This window comes from Phaethon lepturus, unplaced genomic scaffold (assembly GCF_000687285.1).
Source record: "Phaethon lepturus isolate BGI_N335 unplaced genomic scaffold, ASM68728v1 scaffold49790, whole genome shotgun sequence".
In the NCBI taxonomy this organism is placed as follows: domain Eukaryota; kingdom Metazoa; phylum Chordata; class Aves; order Phaethontiformes; family Phaethontidae; genus Phaethon; species Phaethon lepturus.
Window position 1 is genome coordinate 7,326 of NW_010515043.1, and position 21,621 is coordinate 28,946.

A 21,621-nucleotide genomic window follows, 5' to 3' on the forward strand; every position below is an offset into this window, starting at 1 on the left:
AAGACCTCCTGGCTCCCTAGATGCAAGGGGAGGGATTATTTTTATTTTCTTAAAGAAAGCAACAATTTATTACGAATTTTAGTCAGATAACTGAGCTTAGGTGTAGTTGTAATTTCTTTAATGAGGTAAATAATAGATTAACAATGTTCCTGAAGATAAACAGCACAATATATGCTTGAACAGATAAATTAACTTGGTGGTGTAAACCACAGAAAACCAATAAGTCCACTGAGCATCCGTGCAGCCCACCAGTCTCATCCTCTATAGTGCTTGCCTCACTTCCTACCAGAAGTCTTCCCCAGTCACTTCATTTTAGCACTGGTTGTGAGGCATTTGTGAGGAGTTTTCAAGAACTGTGTCACTGGACAGATCTTTTAGTCTGCCGTTTGGTCAATAGGCATCGGAAGTGCACGGGGGAAAATACTTAACCTGACCCAGCAAAATAAAACAGAAATTTGCACTTGGAATGATATATGGCCCACCTCACTGCTTGGAAGGAAGGACAGACTTCTGACTGGCTTTTCACTTATGGATTTACTGGAGACAAGGAGTTTTGAGCGAAGACTTATTTGCATTTTCCCCTCTTGCAAGCCAACAGCACTCCAGGGTGTAGCACACACAAACCGTGATGTAGCAGCAGCTGTGCAGGTCTAGAGCTTTTCCAGGTGTGTGGCAGTTGCATCCAGCCCCTGAACATGTTTGGATTTTGACCAATACATTAAATTCTGCTTTGGATGAGAAGGATGTTAAAAAACACCCATCAGCTTTATATGAGGGAGTGGAAAGAGCAAATACTCCCTTGCTTTGATTTCTAGCATTAGAAGTAGACTTCAATCAGCAGAATGTGAACCAGGGCTAAGCATTCTAGACTGCATTTTTCTCAAGCCTAAACAGAGTATGGCTGCAGGTGATAAGAACTACAAAGTTTCAGTGCAACCAGGGGAGTTCTTTCCCCCAGGGTCATGGACAGTTTCACCAGCTGGCCTAATTGCTGCGTGAAGGTTTCAGTCTCTTACATGGGCGCACAGTAGGCATCTGATACTTGTGTAGTACCAGATATTTGTTGCAGTTTCTAAGACTTCAGCCAAAAAAAAAGTAATTGTTCTTCTGAGTCACAATACTTAAGAGTTTCAGTGAGAAAGCCGAGCCTATTGTGTGCTATATGAACATAGCAAAAGGAAAACTAACCCTTATCCTAGGGTACTCACAAGCTTGTACTATGGTTAGGCGAAAAAAGGAGGAAGAAACAAAGCAAATAGAAAAGGAGGATGAAAGAACAAGGTTTCAGGGAAGACAAACATTGTGTGGGTGGGGAGCAGTAATTTCAGCTCATTGCTCAGCTATAATCTAGAATTTTTAAGTCTTATCAGCTCACCATGTCTTCTTTTCAAGTTAACAGTAAATCTCAAAATTATTCCAATGAATGCAAGATTGGGCCTACTGTTTGCTAAAGCGCAAAAGCGAAGTCAATTGAAAGTTGATTTGAAAGCCGATCACAAGTGTGGTAGGCAGAAAGCTTTATTTCATGCTCCTAGGTTTCAATTCTTGGATGGAAGCAACAATAAACTCACTTTGAAGACCTTATAAAAGCCATCTCTGAAAAATTATTTTTGCTTTCATCTCACAGAGAATGATTCAAACGCACCACGTTATACACTCCAGTTTCATAATACTGGAAAAGAGTAGAAGTCTTTCAGAGAATCTGGCACCTAACAGCTGTTGCCACTAGAGCTGTAAACTCTACTTATGTAAAAACCTGACAAAATATTCATTTTTAAATAGATACATTTTCAAGACTCATGTTGACATCACAGCTTTTTATCAGAATATAGGTGTGCCCTGTTCTGGCTCTCATGGCCATGCCACACTACTTAGCAGGCTTTAAGCAAAGTATGGAAGGCAGATAAACCAACTTGGAGAGAAACAGATTCTTTAGCTGAGATTTTAATCACGTCACTTAACTCCAGCGGATGGAGACGATGCCGCAAGAGCCCGTGTTTTTGCAAGGGTAAACTCCACGGTTTCCACCTCGTCTTTGAAGGCCTTCCTCTATGCCTCTACCAAGACAATACACAGAAGATTAAGGAAGAGCCCAGGCAGGACTCTAGGAAGTTGAAGCCACAGCGGGATACTATCAACATAATCTTATTTTTTTCCAATTTACTTATTCCATTCAAGGCACCTCTACTACAGGTATATAAGAGGAAAATAAAGCAAATAATACCTCTTTATGCAAGGAAAAAATAAGCATAGGCATAGAGGGTCTGTTTAGGGAATTATTCATGCTTTGAAGGCTTTGGATTTCAGATGGCAAGAAATAGGATAGATATATGATGCATGCAGCCCATGAGTGCATGCAGCCCCAATCTGGATCTTCAAAGGAAGCATCAGAAAGCTCTGAAGAGGACAAATGGTTGCATCCTTTCCTCCTATTTTAGTGATGGAAGGCCTCTGAAGCCGTAGGTCATTCTGCAAAAGCCTGTTACTAAGTCTTAGAGATCCTACTTGCCGAGTCTCACTTCAGAGCCCAGCCCTTTTGTTTAGGGACACTGACATCTGCAGAGTCTTTTGTCTCAGCACAACTCCAGATAGAGGGTTTTTTAGGCGAGCCCCACTGCACTCCCTTCAAATCACTGATCTTTGAGTCCTTGGTGAGGACTGATTGAAGGCCCAGCAGTCTAGCACGTAAAGCATATCTATCCTTCTGTGTTTTTCAGACCTGTAATAACTCAGGGTTGGGATAAAATGATAGCTGTTAGCAGTCACCCCAGAGTCCCTAACGCCAAGCTTTCACTTGGTTTCACATAAAACTATGAAATTCTTCCTTTTGTGTGAAATCAATAGCAGCAGCCAGCAGACATTTCAAGAGTGGTGACACCATTAAAATGCAAAACGAAAGTCTCAAAATGAACCAGATATTTGGCAGTTATCTTCATCCTTCCACCTGCAGCCAGCAGGCACTTTTTGGTCCTCTCCGTTCATATACTTTTCTGTAGACAGGACCCCTCATGCTCAGCCTCTGGACTGGGGCCACATCTGCAGATGTCTGTTACCCAGTATAATCCAGTAATGAAAGAAGATCCAATAAATTATCAACAGCCACAGTCCCCGAGTCACCCAGAAAATACCACTTGCCAGAAACAAAATGAGCTGTACTGCAGAGAGGCCTTGGGACTTTAACAGCAGCAGAAGAATAAATTTAAGGACATGGGAGGTCAGACAAGGTGACATATCTTTTAAAAGCGAATGTTCTCACTCTCCAGGTCAAAATAAAGAAGCACAAAAGGATTTTGCTATTCTTTTGTAAACACAGCAGAGCCTTGTCTTCCCCTCACACTTACTATCCCCAGAGCAGCTGCTCCTGATCTGGAGAGGAATTCATATGGACCTGATGCAGATGGACCTGTAGCTACAGCTTATGGAGTGCTCTGACAAAGCACCCCTGAGCCGTACTGCTGGGGACACACACAGGTATTTTTGCTCATGTCATGTTACATCGTAGAAGCTTTACTTCTCAGCCGAGCTGGCTCCTGCCCTTTCTCTGCTGCCCCAATGCCACCGTTGGTGGAGCTGCGCCCATGCTTCAGCAAGCCTCCAAGGTGTCACACTTGTCATCTAACCTGGCTCTGAGCAAGCCTACGCAGCGCGGCACGAATCACCCTGGCAGCTGTCTGGATTATGAGCAGTGCCTACAAGATGACAGTGCTGAGAAGTGGCTTCACTAGGTCAAGCATTGGACAAACACACAGTAAAAGACAACGCAGCTTAAATAAACAGGGAAAGGATGGAAGAAACACTCATTTAATAGATGGAGAACAGAAGCACCAAAATTCAGTGATTTACTTCAGGTTACACAGGGATGCATTAACCACAGGAAGCGCAAGTTACCAGAATTCTTGTTTGCTGCTTTAAGTACAGGGCAAATTTCCATCACCTTTCCTCACGCAATCTTTAAAAGAGATCACTTTGAGCTTTGGGAATTCACACGTGGGATATTTAGTTAGTTAGTGGATGCTGGGGTGCATCTGCAAACGCCAGGATGGGATAGAGTCTGGCAGCAGAAGTGCATGAGATATCGACTGTTGACTGGGACTAACTAGCAAGAAAGTAGGGGGTTGTCAAAGCGGGCTTCTTACCTGTTGTCCTCGCCGATAAGATGTTCACCGCTACTCCAGTCACTTCACCCTGCTACAACAACTGACCTCTCAGCCAAGTCCAGTAGGAAAGCAGCCAGGTAGTGGTGGGAAGGACAGCAACCTCTGGCACTAACAAAGACGCCTACAGCCCCACTCAGCTGGTTAATCAGGGACTCAGCTGTGCTGCCATGCCTGTTACAAGATGTCTATGGCCTTTCTGAGCCATCTCAAAAACCTGAGCCTGGAGGGAAATTTGTCTTAGGTTCCTCCTAGCAATGAGCTCTTCTAATCAGGATTGTTGCTGTAGCTGGTTCCACCGCAGGAAGAGCATCAGACAACACAAAGCACAGTCAACTGTCAGGTAAATGATGCTAAAATTACCTGATTGCATTCAGCCTTGATGTTAATATTGCCAACTGCTGTGAAATCACCCTGAGTCACCCCTGTGAAATCTGTTAAGAGGGCAACAGGGAGAGCTGCGCTCTTCTAGCACCAATCAAGAGGCTTTGTTAGAATAATCAAAGCGTTATTGTTGCTAAAGCAGACGTGCCTGTCTCCGGGCTGTGCGGTGGGATGCTGTCCCGATTGCCCCAGCCTGTCGGCTTGGTTGCCTGATAACGTTCCCAAAGAAATGTTGTACGTACCTTCACTGGCCCTACTGCCCCCACCCAGGTAATTTTCTGAGCAAATGATCTGTACTCTACCAAACAATAAAAAGTAACACTTCCATTTCATTTGGGCTTGGGTGGAGGCCCACATTTCACTGCTGGCTGATTAAATGTGGTGGTAAGAGGTTCAATCTTGTCCATCTCAGTATCCTCATAGCACTCTTTTGAGGAGGGGGCTCTTGCAGGGTGGAGGTATTTAGGAAGAAGTTTGGTTACAGGGCAATTCTCCTTCTAATTGCTCCCCTGGAATAACTCAGTTTACTATTATTTAGAAATAAAATAAAAATCAGTTTACATCTTCTCTTCTGTAGGTACAGATAATTTTTTTTTTTCTGTAATGCAAGTATGCTTGCATGTCAAGAGGAAAATGGCATGCGGGGGAGAAGGGCCAGAACAGTCATTGCCTAATTTTATGGCATGGTGGGCCTCCGAATTCCCAATGGCCTGCCCTTCTTGCTCTTGCACCTTGGAAGCCTTAATTGAAGTGAGGGTAGTTTATTGATTTTTAGCGTGAGGTAATGTGTTACTAATCAGAGAGGTCAAAGTAACTTTCGGCCTGTCTAGAGAGCATGTAATGAGACATTAAGGAGGTGTAGTGGATCTGATTATAGATCTGATTGTGTTTTCAATGAAATCAGAAGTTCTTTTGATTTTAGCAGCAAAAGTCCTAGCCATAAGAAGGGAAAAATGTACTATTTCTTTATCTAAAGACAAACTATTGTCTTTAAAAAAGAAAAAAACCCAAGGATTTGGAAAGTCAGCACATTAAATTATAAACTAAATCTAGTTTTATGAGATGATAATTTTTTTGTCTTATATGCTTACATTTGGCTCAATTAATCCATAAAGGCACAACTTCAGTGGGATGCTGAGGAAGCAATTGTATTCTGAAGCAAAATTTGAAGTTTTTTTAGGATTTCCTGGAGAGAAGTGGACCCTGAAGAGCAACTTCAGTCCATGGAAAATAATAAGTTTGTTTTGGCTTATTTTTAAATTTTTTAAAGACTTTTTAGATCCAGTAAAAATGAACACCACAAGAAGATCTCAAAATTTATAACAAGAAGTGTTGCTGTATCCTGTAGAGATGTCTGAGAGCACCTCCTGCTATAGTCCCGTGAGCAAAATATTTTCTGTTTGATTCCTTAGTTCTCCTGTGAGGGATAGTACCACAATCTCACCGTCTACCATCTTTGTCGTTTTCTTGTTGGTGCAGGTGAAGCCTGCCCGAGTCTGAACTGGCAAGAGATCAAGCTGTTCATTTCAATTTAGCTACGTTTAACGTAATCATTTACAGCAGTTCTGATATTATGTAGCACTATGTGCTATGGTCAAAATGGATATTTAGAGCAGTAATTGCAGAGGCTGGCTCCTCTCCTGTGTACAATGTGTAGTTATATTCTAAGATTATGCTATTTTATGTAAACTACCAATACTATGTGGTATTACAATGTCCTGTTGGCTCTGAGGATTCCTAACATCGTTCTGTTGCAATGTAATTCCATAAAGCAAAGGTGACAAATGATGCTGTATTTACAACCAACAGAACATACGAATGCTTGCTGTTTGGTACCACAATGAAACTGCTAACTCAGGGTCTAATTTTGCCATTCCAAATAGAGTGAACGTACTATTACTGTGTTATAATAATGCAAGATACTGCTTATTCTTGAATGAACTTGACTGTAGTGTATACATCTGCACAATTTGTTCTATTTATTCCAAAAACAAGGCAGATAGGTTTGCTATGTGTATTCATAAAGTTACGTGCTTAAATATTTTCTTGAACACAGCTTAATCTTTAATATTACCAAGCACTCATAGTCCATCCTATCTGTCCTCCCTCCCTCCCTCCCTCTCTCTCTTCTTCAGAGAGAAACAAACACATCTTTGTGTGTACTGCACATATATGTACAAAAAATAAACTTCCTCACTAGCAAGCAAACCCAAGAACAACGTTGCTAGCAGCTGTTGTACCAGAACACTGTTCCGTTATGAGCTCTTGGTGCTCTTCTCAACATCAGTAATCAACGTGCCAGGACAATGTATTGTAAACCCAAATGCCCAGGCCAGGAGACCACAAAAGCTCCTCTGTCTTGTGTGAGGGAGCTGAAAAGAGGTTTTCACTGTGCTGCAGAATATGCTGTCAGATTGTGCCAGTTTAGAGCCCTCAGTGTTCTGGAAGATCTTTATGTACAAGGAAGGCAAATCTTGTCTAATTCTTGGTTAAGAAGCTACTATAACTGTTATTTTAAAAAATGAGAAGAATCATATGTGTGTGTTGAAGATAGACATCAGATAATTCCAGGCTGCTCAGTGGCTGCACGGAGTGCAGTAGCTAAGGAACCAAAAGGTCTTTGTGCTCCTTCCAGCAGGAGAACATCTCCTTATCTACTCTCACAAATAAAAAGCAAGACCTATCCTTTAAAAAAAAATACACCTATTTCCTCCTATTTTATAAGATGGTCATTTCTGTAATCAATCATTTTTGCAAGCAGAAAGTTAGAAAGCCAAAGAGTTTGATAACAGCAATGGTAGTTTTTCTTAAAGATGGAATCACAAGCTAATAAGCACCCTGTTCTTTGATTTTCACTTAGGTTTGTAACTTTCAAGTTGTTGGGAAGAGTTAACGCTCCATTGGGTAAAATGACACCAAAGTAAAAACAAGTAACTTCTCATTGCATTGTCCAACTAAAAAGGAAGGTACCTACTGGGTTTTTAAGGAAGTTTTGCTAGACCTCAGTGGAAGCACTGACCAACAGTATGTCAGAGAGAAGAAGATCAGCTTGGAATATAGAATACTGTTTTTTGTAATTTTATTTTAAATGAAATTACATTCAGATGCAGCCCAGTTATATTAGCAGAGATTTAAACAAATGTTTAAAGCTAACAAACTCCTATAATTACTCTTGGCTTCACAATTCTTTTGTCATTGATATCAATTACAAGCTCAGACTAAATTCACTCTTTTGCATTACTCAGATTCAAAATCACATTATGTTAAAAAAATACAAAACTGTCTAAAGTTTCACTTTCCAACCTAACTTACAAGAATAATAAAACCATTGAAATGCCTTCATTAAAAAGCCACATTGACATGATTTACAGCTGTACAAATTGTTGCTTAAAACAAGTGTTATAGGATAAATGATCAAAGCAGTGCTAAAGATTTGAAGTAGAATTTTTCCCACTGCCCTTACATAGACTTTTCTGGCTAAATTGCAAATAAAAAACACTTTGAAAATGTACTCTTAAATTCACCAGAATAAAAAAAGCCCAAATAACTGTGTCCAAGAGAAAAAAGAAGGCCACATTCTAGGGTGCGTACTCACACTCCAAATTCCCAGGATGTGGAATGCTACTGAAACAAGGGGTTTCCTTGTGCTTGATGTACTTGATATTTGCCTAAGACCTGCACAGAAAATGAGTAGAAACACATCCTGCACCTGACAAGGTGAGCAGTCTGCATGCTGGAAAAGAACTGAGTACTGCTGAGTAAGGCAACCGAGACAAAGTATGGCTTAAGTGCAATCTGGTTAAGGCAGAGTACGTATTTCTGAAGCTGTTACTTCTTTTTCCACTTAAAAGCATGAGTGCACTAGAATATGTTTAAGAGCTTTGGTTAAAAAGACCTGTTGGAGCTGGAGGTGGTTCACAGAAATATATCTAAAGAAATTCATTACAATGAGCTAGACAATCCCTCAAAAAAACCTTTGTCAACATCACAGTCTTACAGCCATTCAGTCCAAAGCTCCAAATATTTGTGCTAACAAGACAAACAAACATATTAAGCACAGCTTTCTCAAAATACCCATTCCCCTTTCCCCCTTGCAAGACACAGCTCCCACTCTGGATCAGGCATTATCTGAAATTTTACGTGAGTGCCTACGGCAATAGTTTGGTCTGGTAAGTAAATCATGTCCAGTCCTACCCTCACAACAGATGTAGAATTAGTCCTTTATCAGGCCAAATTCTGCACAATACTGTTGACCTTAGTCTAAAGGAATTTCTTTGGCATAGTTTGGATTTTTAAGTGAAGGCAGAATTTGGCCCGTTTTAGCACATTAAAGTAAACTGATCCATAGCTTCTGTTCGAAAAATCAATAGATTAATGTATTGGTAGCACTTTCCTTATTTACTACATAAAAAGCCCCACTCACCCCATTTGAGCAGTTTACAATTATCATTTATCCTTTCCAGTGCTAAGAATTTCTAGGTTATTCACAGAAATATATCAAAGCCTGGGAAAGTGTAACAACAGATGCATCATATTGTTGCATAAGCTTATGCTTAAAAAATGCTAGAAAGTAGCTGGGCTCTGATCATTCTTTGGCTTGAAGCTGAAGCCTCCTTGGATAGATCAGCTCTTCCACCTGTTGGAGTCCCAAGCCAGGAACCAGCCTGTGAATGTTGGGGGTTCGTGGCCCTGCTTCACGATTACAATGGGGGTCCCCTTATCTCTGCCAGAAGGATCTGTTTCAATATAACGTTTGGCTAAAAACAGAGGCGAAATAAAACATGTAATATGTTAGTTCATTCCTTTGGTATAAAAAAAATACATTAAAAGCCCTAGTGAAAGAACCCAGGGCTATTATAATACAGTATTCAATTAAATTATTTCTAAGGCAAGGAAATGATCAGGTAATTGCTGATTTCCCCCAGCTGCCAGTGAAGGAATTTTCGATGAGGTTAAAACCTCTGATTAAAACTTCAGATTGTGGCTCTGAACAGTTCATTGCCATGCAGCTGGGTTTTGGCTCCTGAACAGGAGAAGGTGTTTGCTGGTGCTGTGCAGATGCACAAGCTTCATTCCCATTTTTCCCCATGTAAAAGCCAGTATAGTTTCCCTTGACATCACAACGGGACATCAGTACCTACTGGAAACGCAGCGAGGCAACCCTAGCTGCTCTAGGGAAATATCTGCAAGCGTTTTTAGCCAGACCTTTGTCAGAACGGCTCAGCTATGTGAAATCACTCCAGAGGTGACACGTGATTTTTCAAGGATGGGCATTCCATGTAAGTTGTCTTGTTCTGCAATTGGAATTCCCTCCTCCAAATTTAAAACAGTGAAGGGTGGCAGTGTAAGGACTTGAGGATTTGTTGGCATTCCTTTGAATATATACATTAGTGTAGGGTGCAGCTCAGTAGGTATCTCCTTTTAAACTCTTTCTCTTTTCAGTGCAGTTTCTTTTCATGGAGCTCGCCTGTGTACTCTTAAAAAAGCTCTGCAACCTAGTTGATTAATATTACTCTTCCCAAACATACAGATAAGAAAGATACAATGGCTTTAAATCACTTTTAAAGGAGAAAATAATCACCAGGATTAAATCTAATAAGCTCAATAACCCTTTTAGACACTGTAAACATAACTAGATTTCTTCTACATCGTCTTTTTTACTTCTTGATGCTACTTCACTCAGAATTCTGCCAGATTGATTTGATTTACCAGATCTAACAGATTCCTGTCGCTCAGTTTCATTAGCATCCTTCCCAATCCAGACAAAAACCTGCAGACAGAGGAGAGAAAGATTTAGCTCCCATGTTGTTATAAGGATGTTGTGTACAGCAGGTAAAAGACCAAATAGTTGACTCCACTAAGAGAAAGAACACACACTATGAAAAGACTGCAGAGATACACAGCTCTCACAAACCACAGTTGATGGTATTTTTTTTCCCTTGCGAGAGACTTCTGAAATCTGTCTGCTCTCTTGATGCTGAAAGGCCGGACCTTTTACGCACTGTGATGGAAGGAACTCTACCTTTTCCACGGACATCTTTTTACAATTTGGCAAGGAAATTGCTCTTTAAGTGCAGGTGAAAATACTGAACAGGAGCTGTCTCTAGTTTGAGCTCTGCACGTGCATCAGTGCTTGTGCCCTGTGATCAATGCTACTCAGGGTAATTGCTAGATAACCCACTGAGCCTTGATCTGCAATCCCCACATTTATCTCTTTTCTGACAAGGATCCTTTTGGAAACCAGCTACATGTCCCGGACTTCTTTCCTTCTTACCTGAATCAGTATGTCCCAACTACTTTCCATCCAGCTCTTCCACCCACCTTCCCCCATCACTCCTTCCCACATGGACCTTGGATGTTCCTTCTCATTTCCAAAAGCCTCACCCTTTTTTTACTTAAGGGTTAGGCTGAAGAAGACAAATAAAGTGTGGGATCTGTGGCCTCCTCCCCCTTTCCCTCTGAGGGGAGAGGAAGGGTAGAGAGAATATACTGTGGGAACAGATGTGCTCTCCATACCCGCAGTTAAATTTGCCTGTCATCCAAAAAGCTCTCAACATTTTCAGTTTTCAGTGAACCTGGGACAATGGTGAAGATTATTTCTGTCACCCTTCACCCAGTTCTTCTGACAAAATCTGTGTAAGGGTCTAGTGTTTGTCCCCTTCCCTAGAAAGACTTTTTGAGGGATTTTGTGGCTTCTGAATACCTTTAATGCAAAAACCAGCTTTTAAAAATTAATAAATCTTAGTGATAAAATCGAGACCATTATTGAGAGCCTTTCAGAACGCTGCTGGGGCTTATATTCTTGCAGCCTCCATTGGCTTTAATGGGAAGTGCCTGCCATGGTCGCACATTATGCTCGGAAATTCAGTCGTGTATATTCACACTAGCACATCATATAGCTCAAACAATGTAGCTCCCTCTGGTATAATTTAAAGAAAACAAAACCTCTTCCATTCTCACGGAGATGATTTTTCCTCCCATCTTATGATCTAAAGTGGTTAAGAATAAATTATCCTTCTTACCACAAAAAGCAGTGGTCAAGTACACAGCTTACCTGCTCCCAAGCATCCAGCAGCATGACATCATCTTCAGCCAAATCATCCTGAGTGAATTCTCCTGGGACCTCCTCAATCTAAAAACGATATTATGTTTTGAGCTTTTTGCTTTTTAATAATTTATCAAGATATTCTGATTTTGCACAGATCAAAGACACTTTTTAAAGGAAAATCCAGAAGCTGGTGTGCAATTCTTTTTGCTCCTAAAGGGTCAAGCTCTAAACCGATTTGATGAATGTGTCAAGGATGTTTCACTGAAAGGAAACAAATCACATATTGCATGTCCTATAACAGAACTGATAGGATATCCTCAGGAGAGGCAGAGGTTTACTTGGTAATTGTGACTATTGTTCAGTTGGAACCCCCGCCAGAAGAAGGGGACAGGGAAGTTTCCACAGAGCACCTTGTACCAAGCAAACTAAATCAATCAGCAGGTATCAGCTGATATATTCATGCAGCTTATATTCATTAATACGGAAAAGAAACTGCTTTGGTTTGCAAGTGGGTCAGCTCGGTGATGAAATATACACCCAAGCAAGCTTTCCAGTCACCTGACAGCAGGACATTACAGTTGACTAAGCCATCAAAGATTTAGTCCCCAAAGGAAAGACAGACTGCTTGCTTCGTCCAAGGCTGTGCAGGCAGGTAGGAAAGCAGTTTTAATGTTATTCTGTACGAGAAGGAGAGATAATAATGTAGCTAGTGGTCAGCCCTCTACTTTTAATGGACTGTCAAGGGTTTGGCTATGCTTGGTCATGTAGGAGTGCTAAAGGGACAGTAAGCAGATGGTGCAAAGGACATTCCTTTTCCCCACCCTTTGTTATGGTGGCCAGAAGGTCAGAGTGATCTGACCTACCTCTTCTGGTGAGCTCTAACAGGGCTGATTCTGTTACTAGAGAAATGCTACAGGAAACAGGGAATTTCACAGAATCTGGAGGGAATTTAAAACAAAAACCAATCAAGTGCATAGCTCCCAGCAGACTGTTATAGAGAGGTTGGTTCCTATTGCTGTATTTCACAGGAGTGTTTTAGAAGCTTTTTAGAAGAATACACTTCACTACTCCCATAAAATTTCAAAGTCCGTATTAAAGGATCCTGTTTGTTTTATCCCGCTCCAAATGAATGGGCTGTGCCTTAAGGAGAGTGCAGAGATGGTAGCCAACTGCGTTCCCTACCTAAAAATTAGTGCATCCTTGCCAAACAGTGACACAGCGTTGCCCTCCCAGAATACAGTAAATAATTAAGCCTGAATCACAGGTTTAATACCCAGCACACAGCTCTGGGTATTTCTGCTAAGGAAATAGGTCTTCCTTAACTCCTTGAGCACAGGCCAATATCTTAGAGGCATAATTACATGTCTTAAAGCTCTATGGAAAACTCCAGACTGCTAGGGATTTTTGGCAAGGGACATTTCTTTTCCTCACCACCACTATCAAACATGTAAGTGGCAAGACACTGACCTGGACTTTCTCAGCAAAATATCAGTCTGGCAATGCTCTGCAAGGACCCAATTGCCTTTGATTGGGCAAATACCTTATCTTTTTGAACCTGCAAGCCTCTAGTCCCAGGCTGGAGCAGGCTCTGCGTGCAAACGTCTGCAGTATTACTTCTTCTGTCCATCTCTTGCATTTAGATGGATTTCAAGCACCGAACCTCAGCTGTCTAGTTCTTGCCAAGCATGGCTAACTAAGCTAGATCCCCAAATTCATTTAATGTCTGCTGATTCCCAAGGCAAAATATACCAGAAAATATGTAATAAAACAGAAAGGAAAGTATCCCTCCTATACTCACAATAAATCTGCCAGTCTTATTAGAACAACCATACAGGCGAGGGGGATGATCTTCAGCCTTTGTCAAGAGTTGTGATGAAGTCTGATATTTTTTTTTACCTCCAAGTGCTTTCCAGAATTCCTCTGAAATACACAATATGTAATTTATTCAGCAATGGATTTAACATTTGATGTTTTAGCTTGTTAGAATCCCCAGACAGTATCTTCTTTGCTGCCTCAGAGATGTGTGCATTTTCTTACAGTTCTTCCTGCAGTTTGTCAAAATAGCAATAAAGGTATCACTTGCAGACCTAGAAGGAGCAATGTGCTATGTCCTTCTCCCCTCCTAGGCACTCAGGGTGAAGAAAGGACTACACTCCTCTGCAGCTCCCGCTATTGTCCTACAGACTTCCAGCGCACATACACACTGTGCATCAGCCAGTTCTGGATAGATCTCCATGGTAAATGTCAGGCTGGATTTTCAAAGGCAGAGAGTGAGCATATGCTTCTGCCTACAAAATATACGATTGCAAAAACCATTTGGTCTGTATTTCCATGACGTGCTGTATATTCTCAACTGCCTATTAGCAACCACGTGGCCTTGTACTAACCTGGTTCCTGGCCTTCATTAATCTTAGCAGTCTGGCATTTAAGAACACTGGCAATGTATTGAGCTCCTTGTTCCTCTTCTTTGTTTGCTCCTTTTCCTACCCAGGTGTAGCCAGAGTTGTTTGGCAGTTTCAGAACAAAGACATCATTAGAGTTTAGTGACATTGCGTCAACATCAACCTATAGCAAGAAAGAAATTGTTTTATTCTTCATATTTTCAAATAATGTGACCACTATGTTGCATGCTTATCTAAAACCTGTAGATATATGTTAATTAGCTGTGCTTTTTTTCTTCAATTTTTCTCTGGATTTATACTGATACAAATTAGAGAAGAACTTAACTTGAGACAAGGAACTGATGTGAATGGCAAAAGTTAGGACTACTTGGCAGTAGGAAAGACTGTCTCATAAGGATTGCTGATTTCTTGTCTATTCTTTGTCAGCTGACCATCCACTACATGTTTTCTTACAGCATCCTCTGAAAGATGTAGATTGGTTGCAGCCAGTTACGGCATATTCTCTGTGATTTATTACATGGGTTGGTTACATAGAGCAGCGGATTTGATTTGGAGTTCTGCGTTCCTACCAGACGTGACTACCCAACAAGATCAGTCGGAGAAGCTCGTGGCAGCTATACCTTTTCCCGTGGGGAATAGCTGGTTTACTTAGCAGATGACTTTACCTCCGCAATCCTGGTAATGGCTGCGAGGTTCCTGCGGATTTGGAAGAGTTGTGTGGGAGGAGCAGGTTTCTGACCTTCCTTCTTGGATGTCCCATCCTTGTAGACAATAAGCGGTTTGTTTTTGAACAAGCTCAGCAAATGTGCAGGCTCTTTGCCTTGGCTGACTCGGATCTGAACATATGTAAAGGAATGCAATAAAAGAAACAAAAGGACACAAGTAGTTATTTTTGGTCTTTGTTGAATAGCTTAGGGGATGTTAGCCAATAATGCTAAGTATGTTAGCAAGAATGAGAAGTGGCAAGCTGAGAAGATCTAAAAATATAGTTCCAGACACATTAAAGTTAGAACATTTGTGAGATTTTTTGTCAATCATGCAGACACAAAGACAATATTCAAACTTCTAGCATAATGTTTAGCTGATTAAAATGGCTGCTATCTACTGTAAGAAATAATAAGAAAATTACTCTTTTTCAAAAGAACTGTCATTTCATGAAGTTTTACAGAGTGTCTTAATTCCCCTGAAAAACTATCTTGGAAGTCTAGGCACCCTGTATTTAAGCAGAAAAGAATGGTTATTTATCCTGTTCATTATTTCTATGTGTATTTTACGTAGAAGAGGATGAAAAAGATGAGCATAAATCTGTCTTGCAGAGGATAACATGGATGACAAAAATGGAACTTCCATTACAGATGCAAAGACTGTTATTGCAATCTCTGAAAAACACTGAGCTATGAAGAACGACTATTTGTAGGTTAATGTACAAGAGAAGTTATTTCTATATCACCGTTTGTTCTTCCTTTATAACAGCACCACCCGCCAAGGTGGAGGGCTGTGACTTTCACTCCTGGAAAGAAAGAGGGGGAAAAAGGGAACGAGGCATGCTGCGCAGCCAGCAGAGGGGGGGAAGTGGAGGGCCCCAGCCCTTCAGCCCTGCCCGGGGTGTGGGGCAGCCCGGCGGCTGGGGCGGCGGCGGCCGTCCTGGGCAGCGGGAGCAGGTGTTTTTACGTATCCCACAGCTGGACAGGCTGGTACACTTGCCTGATAAGGAGATACTAGGACACATATACTTCTAGGTGCCAAACTGCGGCAGGATTTTACAAATACCCAAAAAACCCACAAACCCCCAAAAATCCCACCAAAAAACACGAAGAGAAAAAAAAAAAAACTGCTGAGGGAAACATATTCCTGCAAAAAACAGGTAGTGGAACGACTTTTTAATAGTCATGTGTACTGTAGTGCCATCTAGTGACCACAAAATAGTACATTTAAACCTTTCAAATAATGCTAATACGGACGTTAAGCACAGGTAATATATTCTAGGTAGCCATGTACATGCATACAAGTACACACACGCGTATATTCATATGTGTGTGTGTATATACACATACATATATACACACATATCTATATTCCTAAACTCATTGCAGGCTAAAAGTACTTTTAAGTATCATGTCCATTGCGGTGAGATGGATCTCCTTCACCTTTAATAAAAAGGACTTTTAAGCACATTATTATTGTGTAGTAGTAATAATATTATTACTGTAGTATTAGTATTGGCCTTAGTTATGAGGCAGGACCATATTGTGCTGAGCTCTGTCCAAATATAGAACATGTTAGGAATATTTCAAGGAGTAATTACCTAGAAGTGTTCTAATCCTTCCTTAATATAATTTCAATCATAAATCATAACTGATTAATTGCTAAAAGTATGGTCTGCCATCTAAATTAACTGTAATTTGGTGGGTGGGGGAAGACCTTTACTTTGGTAATTAAGAAATGGGAAGCACAGAATTATCTCCTACTGCCTAGAAAATCTTTGCCCATCCCTGGTCATCTTCCAGCTCTAGCCTTCTGTGAAAAGAGGAGATCTCTCACCTCTCCACTTACCTGCTACTCCTCACTAGTGATGAAAGGAGAGCACACATTCAGTCATGCTAGGACTAGATCACCTCATCACGCTTTTTAGCTGCCAATGTCCCGCACCTTGCCTTGCACATCCCATTTCTGCAACTGAGGACGTGTATCCTGCTTTCACAGAGCTGCAAGCACTATGGCATGGGAAAACCCAGGTTACCTTCCTCGCTACGGCAGGGACAAGCCAGACCCTGCAGCAGAGCTCCTGTAGGCTCTCCCCTTCTGGCTGTCGTGTGGCTTTCACATCTCCCAGTTTTGGCCCTCTAAAAGCCAGGCATCTTGTCTGGGCTAAACATCACAGCTTCTTACATAATCAAAAGGAGACAGGGGAGCTCACACAGGGCTATCGCCCTGTCAGACACCTGCTTCAGAGTGAGATGCCCTGGGAGGATCTTATCCTTCGGTCTCCACTGACCATGTACAGAGTTTGTAAGGCTAGACAGGACTAAAACCCGATCTTTTTTGGACAGTGGAAGTCGAAGGAAAAAAAAGGCAGTTTTAGGTTGTGTTATATCTGTGTTCGATTGGACATTTACATTAAGAAAGAATGATTCAAATGGGAAATCTCCAGTGACTTTAAAAGGAGCCCATGGTGCTTGGCTCAATACAGACCATGAGCAGCTGATATTCCCAGTCTTCAAATGCTACCTCCTCCTTTTAGTTCTCATTGACATTTGCATATATTACATGCTCTGTTGAATTTTATCCAAAAGACACTAACCTGCACAGCCTGACCATTCAATAACCGATCCAACTGAACAGTCAGAAATGCAGATGCAGTCAGTTCATCTTTTGTAGTATGGGCTCCTTGCCTGAGGAAGACAAGGAGGAAGACAATGGTTAAGTCCAGTTTCAAAATAATCCAGAGTTTATACTGTGCAACAAATGCACAGCAAACAACTTTGCATTTACATATGGTTTTACTCAAAAAGATGTAAAGTCAGCATAAAATAATGTCCCCATGCTGGTGGTCTATGCAAAGCTGACGAAACATACCATGTGTAGATGATCTGCCCTTTAGGGTAAGTGTAGAGGATAATGTAGCAGTCACCACCGTAGAATTGTCCATGCATCTCAGGTCCCACAGGAACTCTGCCGCTGCTTTCCACATGCCAGATCTGGGGAAACAGAGAAATCACTGAAGAATGCTGAACTTCATCCTGAGACCCTTCAAGAAGCAATTCATTGTGTCATCCCTTGAGTGACCTTTGTTTCTGTTCCCAAGTGTTATGTGATAAAATCAGGAAGGATTCTTCATGGAGGAGATAGATACACCCTGCGCCCAGCAAATGAATGAATAATGACCATCAAGCCCTTGCAGTACCCTTTTCTTTGTCTTTAATGCTTTATGCTTTAATGCCATATGATCACCTCATAATGCTATGTTGAACTTAGTTTCTTAACATCTTAAGATGACAGTATGATATGAATGGCACAACATTATGATTCATCATAGCACTATCATATCATTTGGGCGAGGTACACTGTAGTCAGATAGCACACTGATAGGCAGATTTCTTCCTATTTGATTCACTACAGCCCAGTTCAGTTAACAACTGCTCTCCAAAAACATACTGTTAAAATTATAAAGCAAAAATGTCTCAGATGTAAGCTGCTTTGGGTCAAGCCTACGGACCATCCCAAGTATGAGGTTACAAACCTAGAAAATATACCAATGAGACTGTAGGTATTTATCTTTTTCTTCCAGAATCCCAACATGCAGACCTGTATTCAACAGGCTGTGTTGGTACAGTGCCAAACCAGACCTGTGTAGCCCAAAGATATTCCTGCAGTGGGATATGGATAGATCTAGAAAGACTGTACAGTCAGTCATCTTTTTCTCTCTAAATCTAGGCTACCTGAGAGACACACTAGGGACAAAGAAGGTTCCTCTAGAAAGCAGACTGGATACATACATAAAGACGCAGAACAAATTTCTGCCTCCAAGGGCAAGTTTTCCCATTCCAGACTTCAAGCTGATGTGAGCTAGAAGTTTTTCTTTAGGCTAAGGATCATATTTAAAGTATATCTTTAAGAAATACTGTGTAGAAGGGGAAATGTTTCTGCTGTTTGATTTCTTTGATGACTGGTACAACATCTTTCATAAGCACCAAAAAAACATAGAGCTGACAAAGAGACTCACTTTCTACTTCAAAGTGCTTTTTCTGATGGTAAAAGTAACACTGCCTGTAACATAGTGTTACTCTACACAACAGTGTAAATGGCAAAACACAGAGTAGCAGCTTATCCTGTAGCAGAATAAACGAGGTAGGTAGAAGCCAGTTTAATACAACTCAAAAATTACCTCTACTTTCCCTGAGCCATCATCTACCATGTTATGCTGGGCAGCCATTTGTGGAGACTCATGTAACTTGGTAGCATCAAATTCAATCTGCTCAATTTTAGCCACCCTCTCTGTGACATACACTTTGCCAAAGCCATCACTTTGATCTTTATCCTTCCAGTCGTTGAAAAATTGTTTGAAAATTGGCGTTTCACCTCCTTCAGGAAGGACTTGAATCTGAAGTGAAGCAAGACACATGAAATGGAAGGAAAACAAAATCAACACGGTTACTCAAACATAAACTTTTCTGAATTATCTGTCAGTGAAACATTGCCCTTATGTCTTATAAACCCTTAAAATATTTTTTTGCTGATTTAAAAACAAAGTCTTTAACAGAGCTCATGCTCTCCTGGTATCATCTCAGAAATAGATTGCACCTGTGTGTTGGCAGGATAATTCATCTGTTGTATGAATTGTTCAGCATTCTTCATGGCAGCTTTTCTCTCTTGTGGGTTAGCATCTTTGCCTGGTTAAAACAGAAAGATAACAATACATGGGAAAGGGCAATGAGCTCACAGATCCTTCAGAAACAAGATGTCCTTGAGCCAGGTTCTCTTTGACATTGTTCTTGCCTCAGTCTTGAAGAAACAAATGCTGGACATAGCATGAGCAATAAGATGCACACAAAGTTGAATGGCCAAAATAGTACCTCAATGGCTTTGAAATAAATTAAAATAAAATAAAATAAAAATAAAAAGGGGGCATCGTTTTTTGCTTGGTGTGTGTGTGTTTCTATCAAAAAATGCTGTTCATAGTATCTGCTTGGTTCAAGGTACAAGAACACCCTGGCTCTTTGCTCTGAATCTTCCCTTGCTGGGCTGCAACATGGTAAATAAACCTGCTGTCCAGAACTGCCTCCACTTCTTCAGGCAGTGCCACAGTCCGAGTAAAAGAAACACCCATTTCATCCGGCCGGGTTGTGCAATTTACTACCACCCTTCCCCATCCGTTGCTCCATGTTCAGCCTTGCTCAGTGGTAGACAGCTCTGAACGTCTCTGTGGGATGGTATTGTGTATCAGGTCTGTGTCTCAGCCAGCTGTCAATGACTATACTCCAAAGACCTCTTAGTCTAATAAGATGCTCTGATAAGCCGTTCATTGTATTCCACTTCGAATGAGACTGTTGGAGAAGTAATTCACACTCCTCAGCTTAGTGGTCTGAAGATTTCCAGCAGTGATGATAACGGCAGCCTCTCAGCGCAAGGGTGAGACTCACAGACTAATGGGATTTTTCCACACATTATTGTTACCAACAGTAGCAAAGTGAGGATGCACAGAGGAGCACACAGGGTCACATTCAAAGGGCCTAAATTGTATTTTATTTATTTTATGCCTGATCCTATTGGCTTGGTTCTTCTAGAAGCTATCAGGCAGAGAGTGAAAACGAGGAACTGGGGTGGTCAGGTAGACCTTAGGCTATCTGAGCACAATGCTCTCAAAATGCTCTTTTAAAGGATGTTTCCCTAACTGCAAATTAAGTTTTCAAGCAAAACGCTTACAATGCTTTCTGGACTAATTTCAGCAGTTTGACAACTGCATCAATTAATTATTTGCTATTGCATATGGTAAAAAGAAATGCAATGCCATGGAATAATTAATACACTGCCTTAGACAAAAAAGGGGAGATACTCAGCGCTGGATGCAATGGCAGGACCACAACAATCCAGCTACAAGGTGTCCAGACCTAATTCCCCAGTAGTATTCTTCTCCTGGGAAATGTTCGGTCAAAGCAATTGCAGACACTTCTACAAGCATTGATAATACCACAGAGAAATATTTGCCAGAAAAAAAAAAGCATCAAAGTATTTGCAAGCTTATGCTTTTAGTTGATGCCTGGGACACTTACCTTTCAATTTCACACCTCTCTGGAGCAATGTATGGAAATATAATATCTACCCATTATCAAACCTTCAGTATCTGGATTTTGTCCCAGAAGATAGGGATTTGATGACAATATACAGAACTTGTACAATTCTTTATGTCTGCTTTGTAATTGCCACTTAGATAAGCATTTAAGCATCCAAACTTACAGATACCTCAAAAGTAGCCAGGAACCTTAGTCAAGAGTCGGTCTGGAGGCCCTTGCCCATGTGAGCAATCCTTGTCCACAGAACGCACCAAGGAAGAACCATGTGCAGGGTACTGTGTCCAGCCAGTATTAAATTCTTGCTAGTGTCCCGGGAGTGTTGCGTCGACTCCTTAGATATGTCTGTATCGCTTCTGCCTTTGCAACAGAAGTGATCTCTTACCTTTCCACACAAAGATCTTCCTTGCAGCACCATTGTCCAAAATGAAGCACTCCTCAGACAAAAGCATTGCCATGGAGAAGGGGTTTTCCTCTGCTACCACGGACACCTTCATGGATCCACTTGCATCTGACACCTAAGAAAGCAATAATTTTAAATTTATATGAACTGTCTTTTATAACCAAATTAATTTTTGCTCCAAAAATTACTATAAAAATCAGTCACTGTTCCTATATAAATGGTTGTATGAAATTTGTGTGCTGCTGGAAAGCAAGGCAGGCTGATTATTTTTTGTTTCATTTCATTTTATATCCAATAGAGGGAGATGTAGTGTTAATTTTAGTAAGTTTGTTGGATCCCTGTCTCACAACTTCTTAAAAGAAATCCGCTTCTCTTCTACTGTTAATTCAACTGCTCATTCAGTGAACACTTCACAGTTAAAAATCAGTATTTTCAGCCCCTC

General features: G+C 41.0%; 1 protein-coding gene across 1 annotated transcript; it reads right to left on the minus strand.

The window, feature by feature from the left end:
• Positions 1-4,004: 4,004 nt before the first annotated feature.
• On the minus strand, positions 4,005-21,290 carry SCIN (scinderin). The gene is made up of 12 exons (XM_010294758.1): positions 21,162-21,290; positions 19,290-19,378; positions 18,874-19,089; positions 17,565-17,686; positions 17,290-17,380; positions 14,654-14,824; positions 13,974-14,151; positions 13,385-13,506; positions 11,593-11,670; positions 10,248-10,308; positions 9,167-9,295; positions 4,005-4,096 (listed from the first exon to the last, which is right to left on the minus strand). Exons 1-12 carry the CDS (start codon positions 21,271-21,273, stop codon positions 4,005-4,007), a joined length of 1,461 nt encoding a protein of 486 aa, XP_010293060.1. The 5' UTR covers positions 21,274-21,290.
• Between the last annotated feature and the right edge of the window lie 331 nt (positions 21,291-21,621).

Excerpts from the sequence above, each read along its gene's own strand:
- SCIN (XM_010294758.1), bottom strand. The coding sequence starts at position 21,273 with ATGAAGGTGTCCGTGGTAGCAGAGGAAAACCCCTTCTCCATGGCAATG. Across the intron at positions 11,671-13,384 it reads ATAAGACTGGCAGATTTATT|ATTGAGGAGGTCCCAGGAGA; the intron begins GTGAGTATAGGA and ends TATCGTTTTTAG. Across the intron at positions 10,309-11,592 it reads TGCTGGATGCTTGGGAGCAG|GTTTTTGTCTGGATTGGGAA; the intron begins GTAAGCTGTGTA and ends CTCTGTCTGCAG.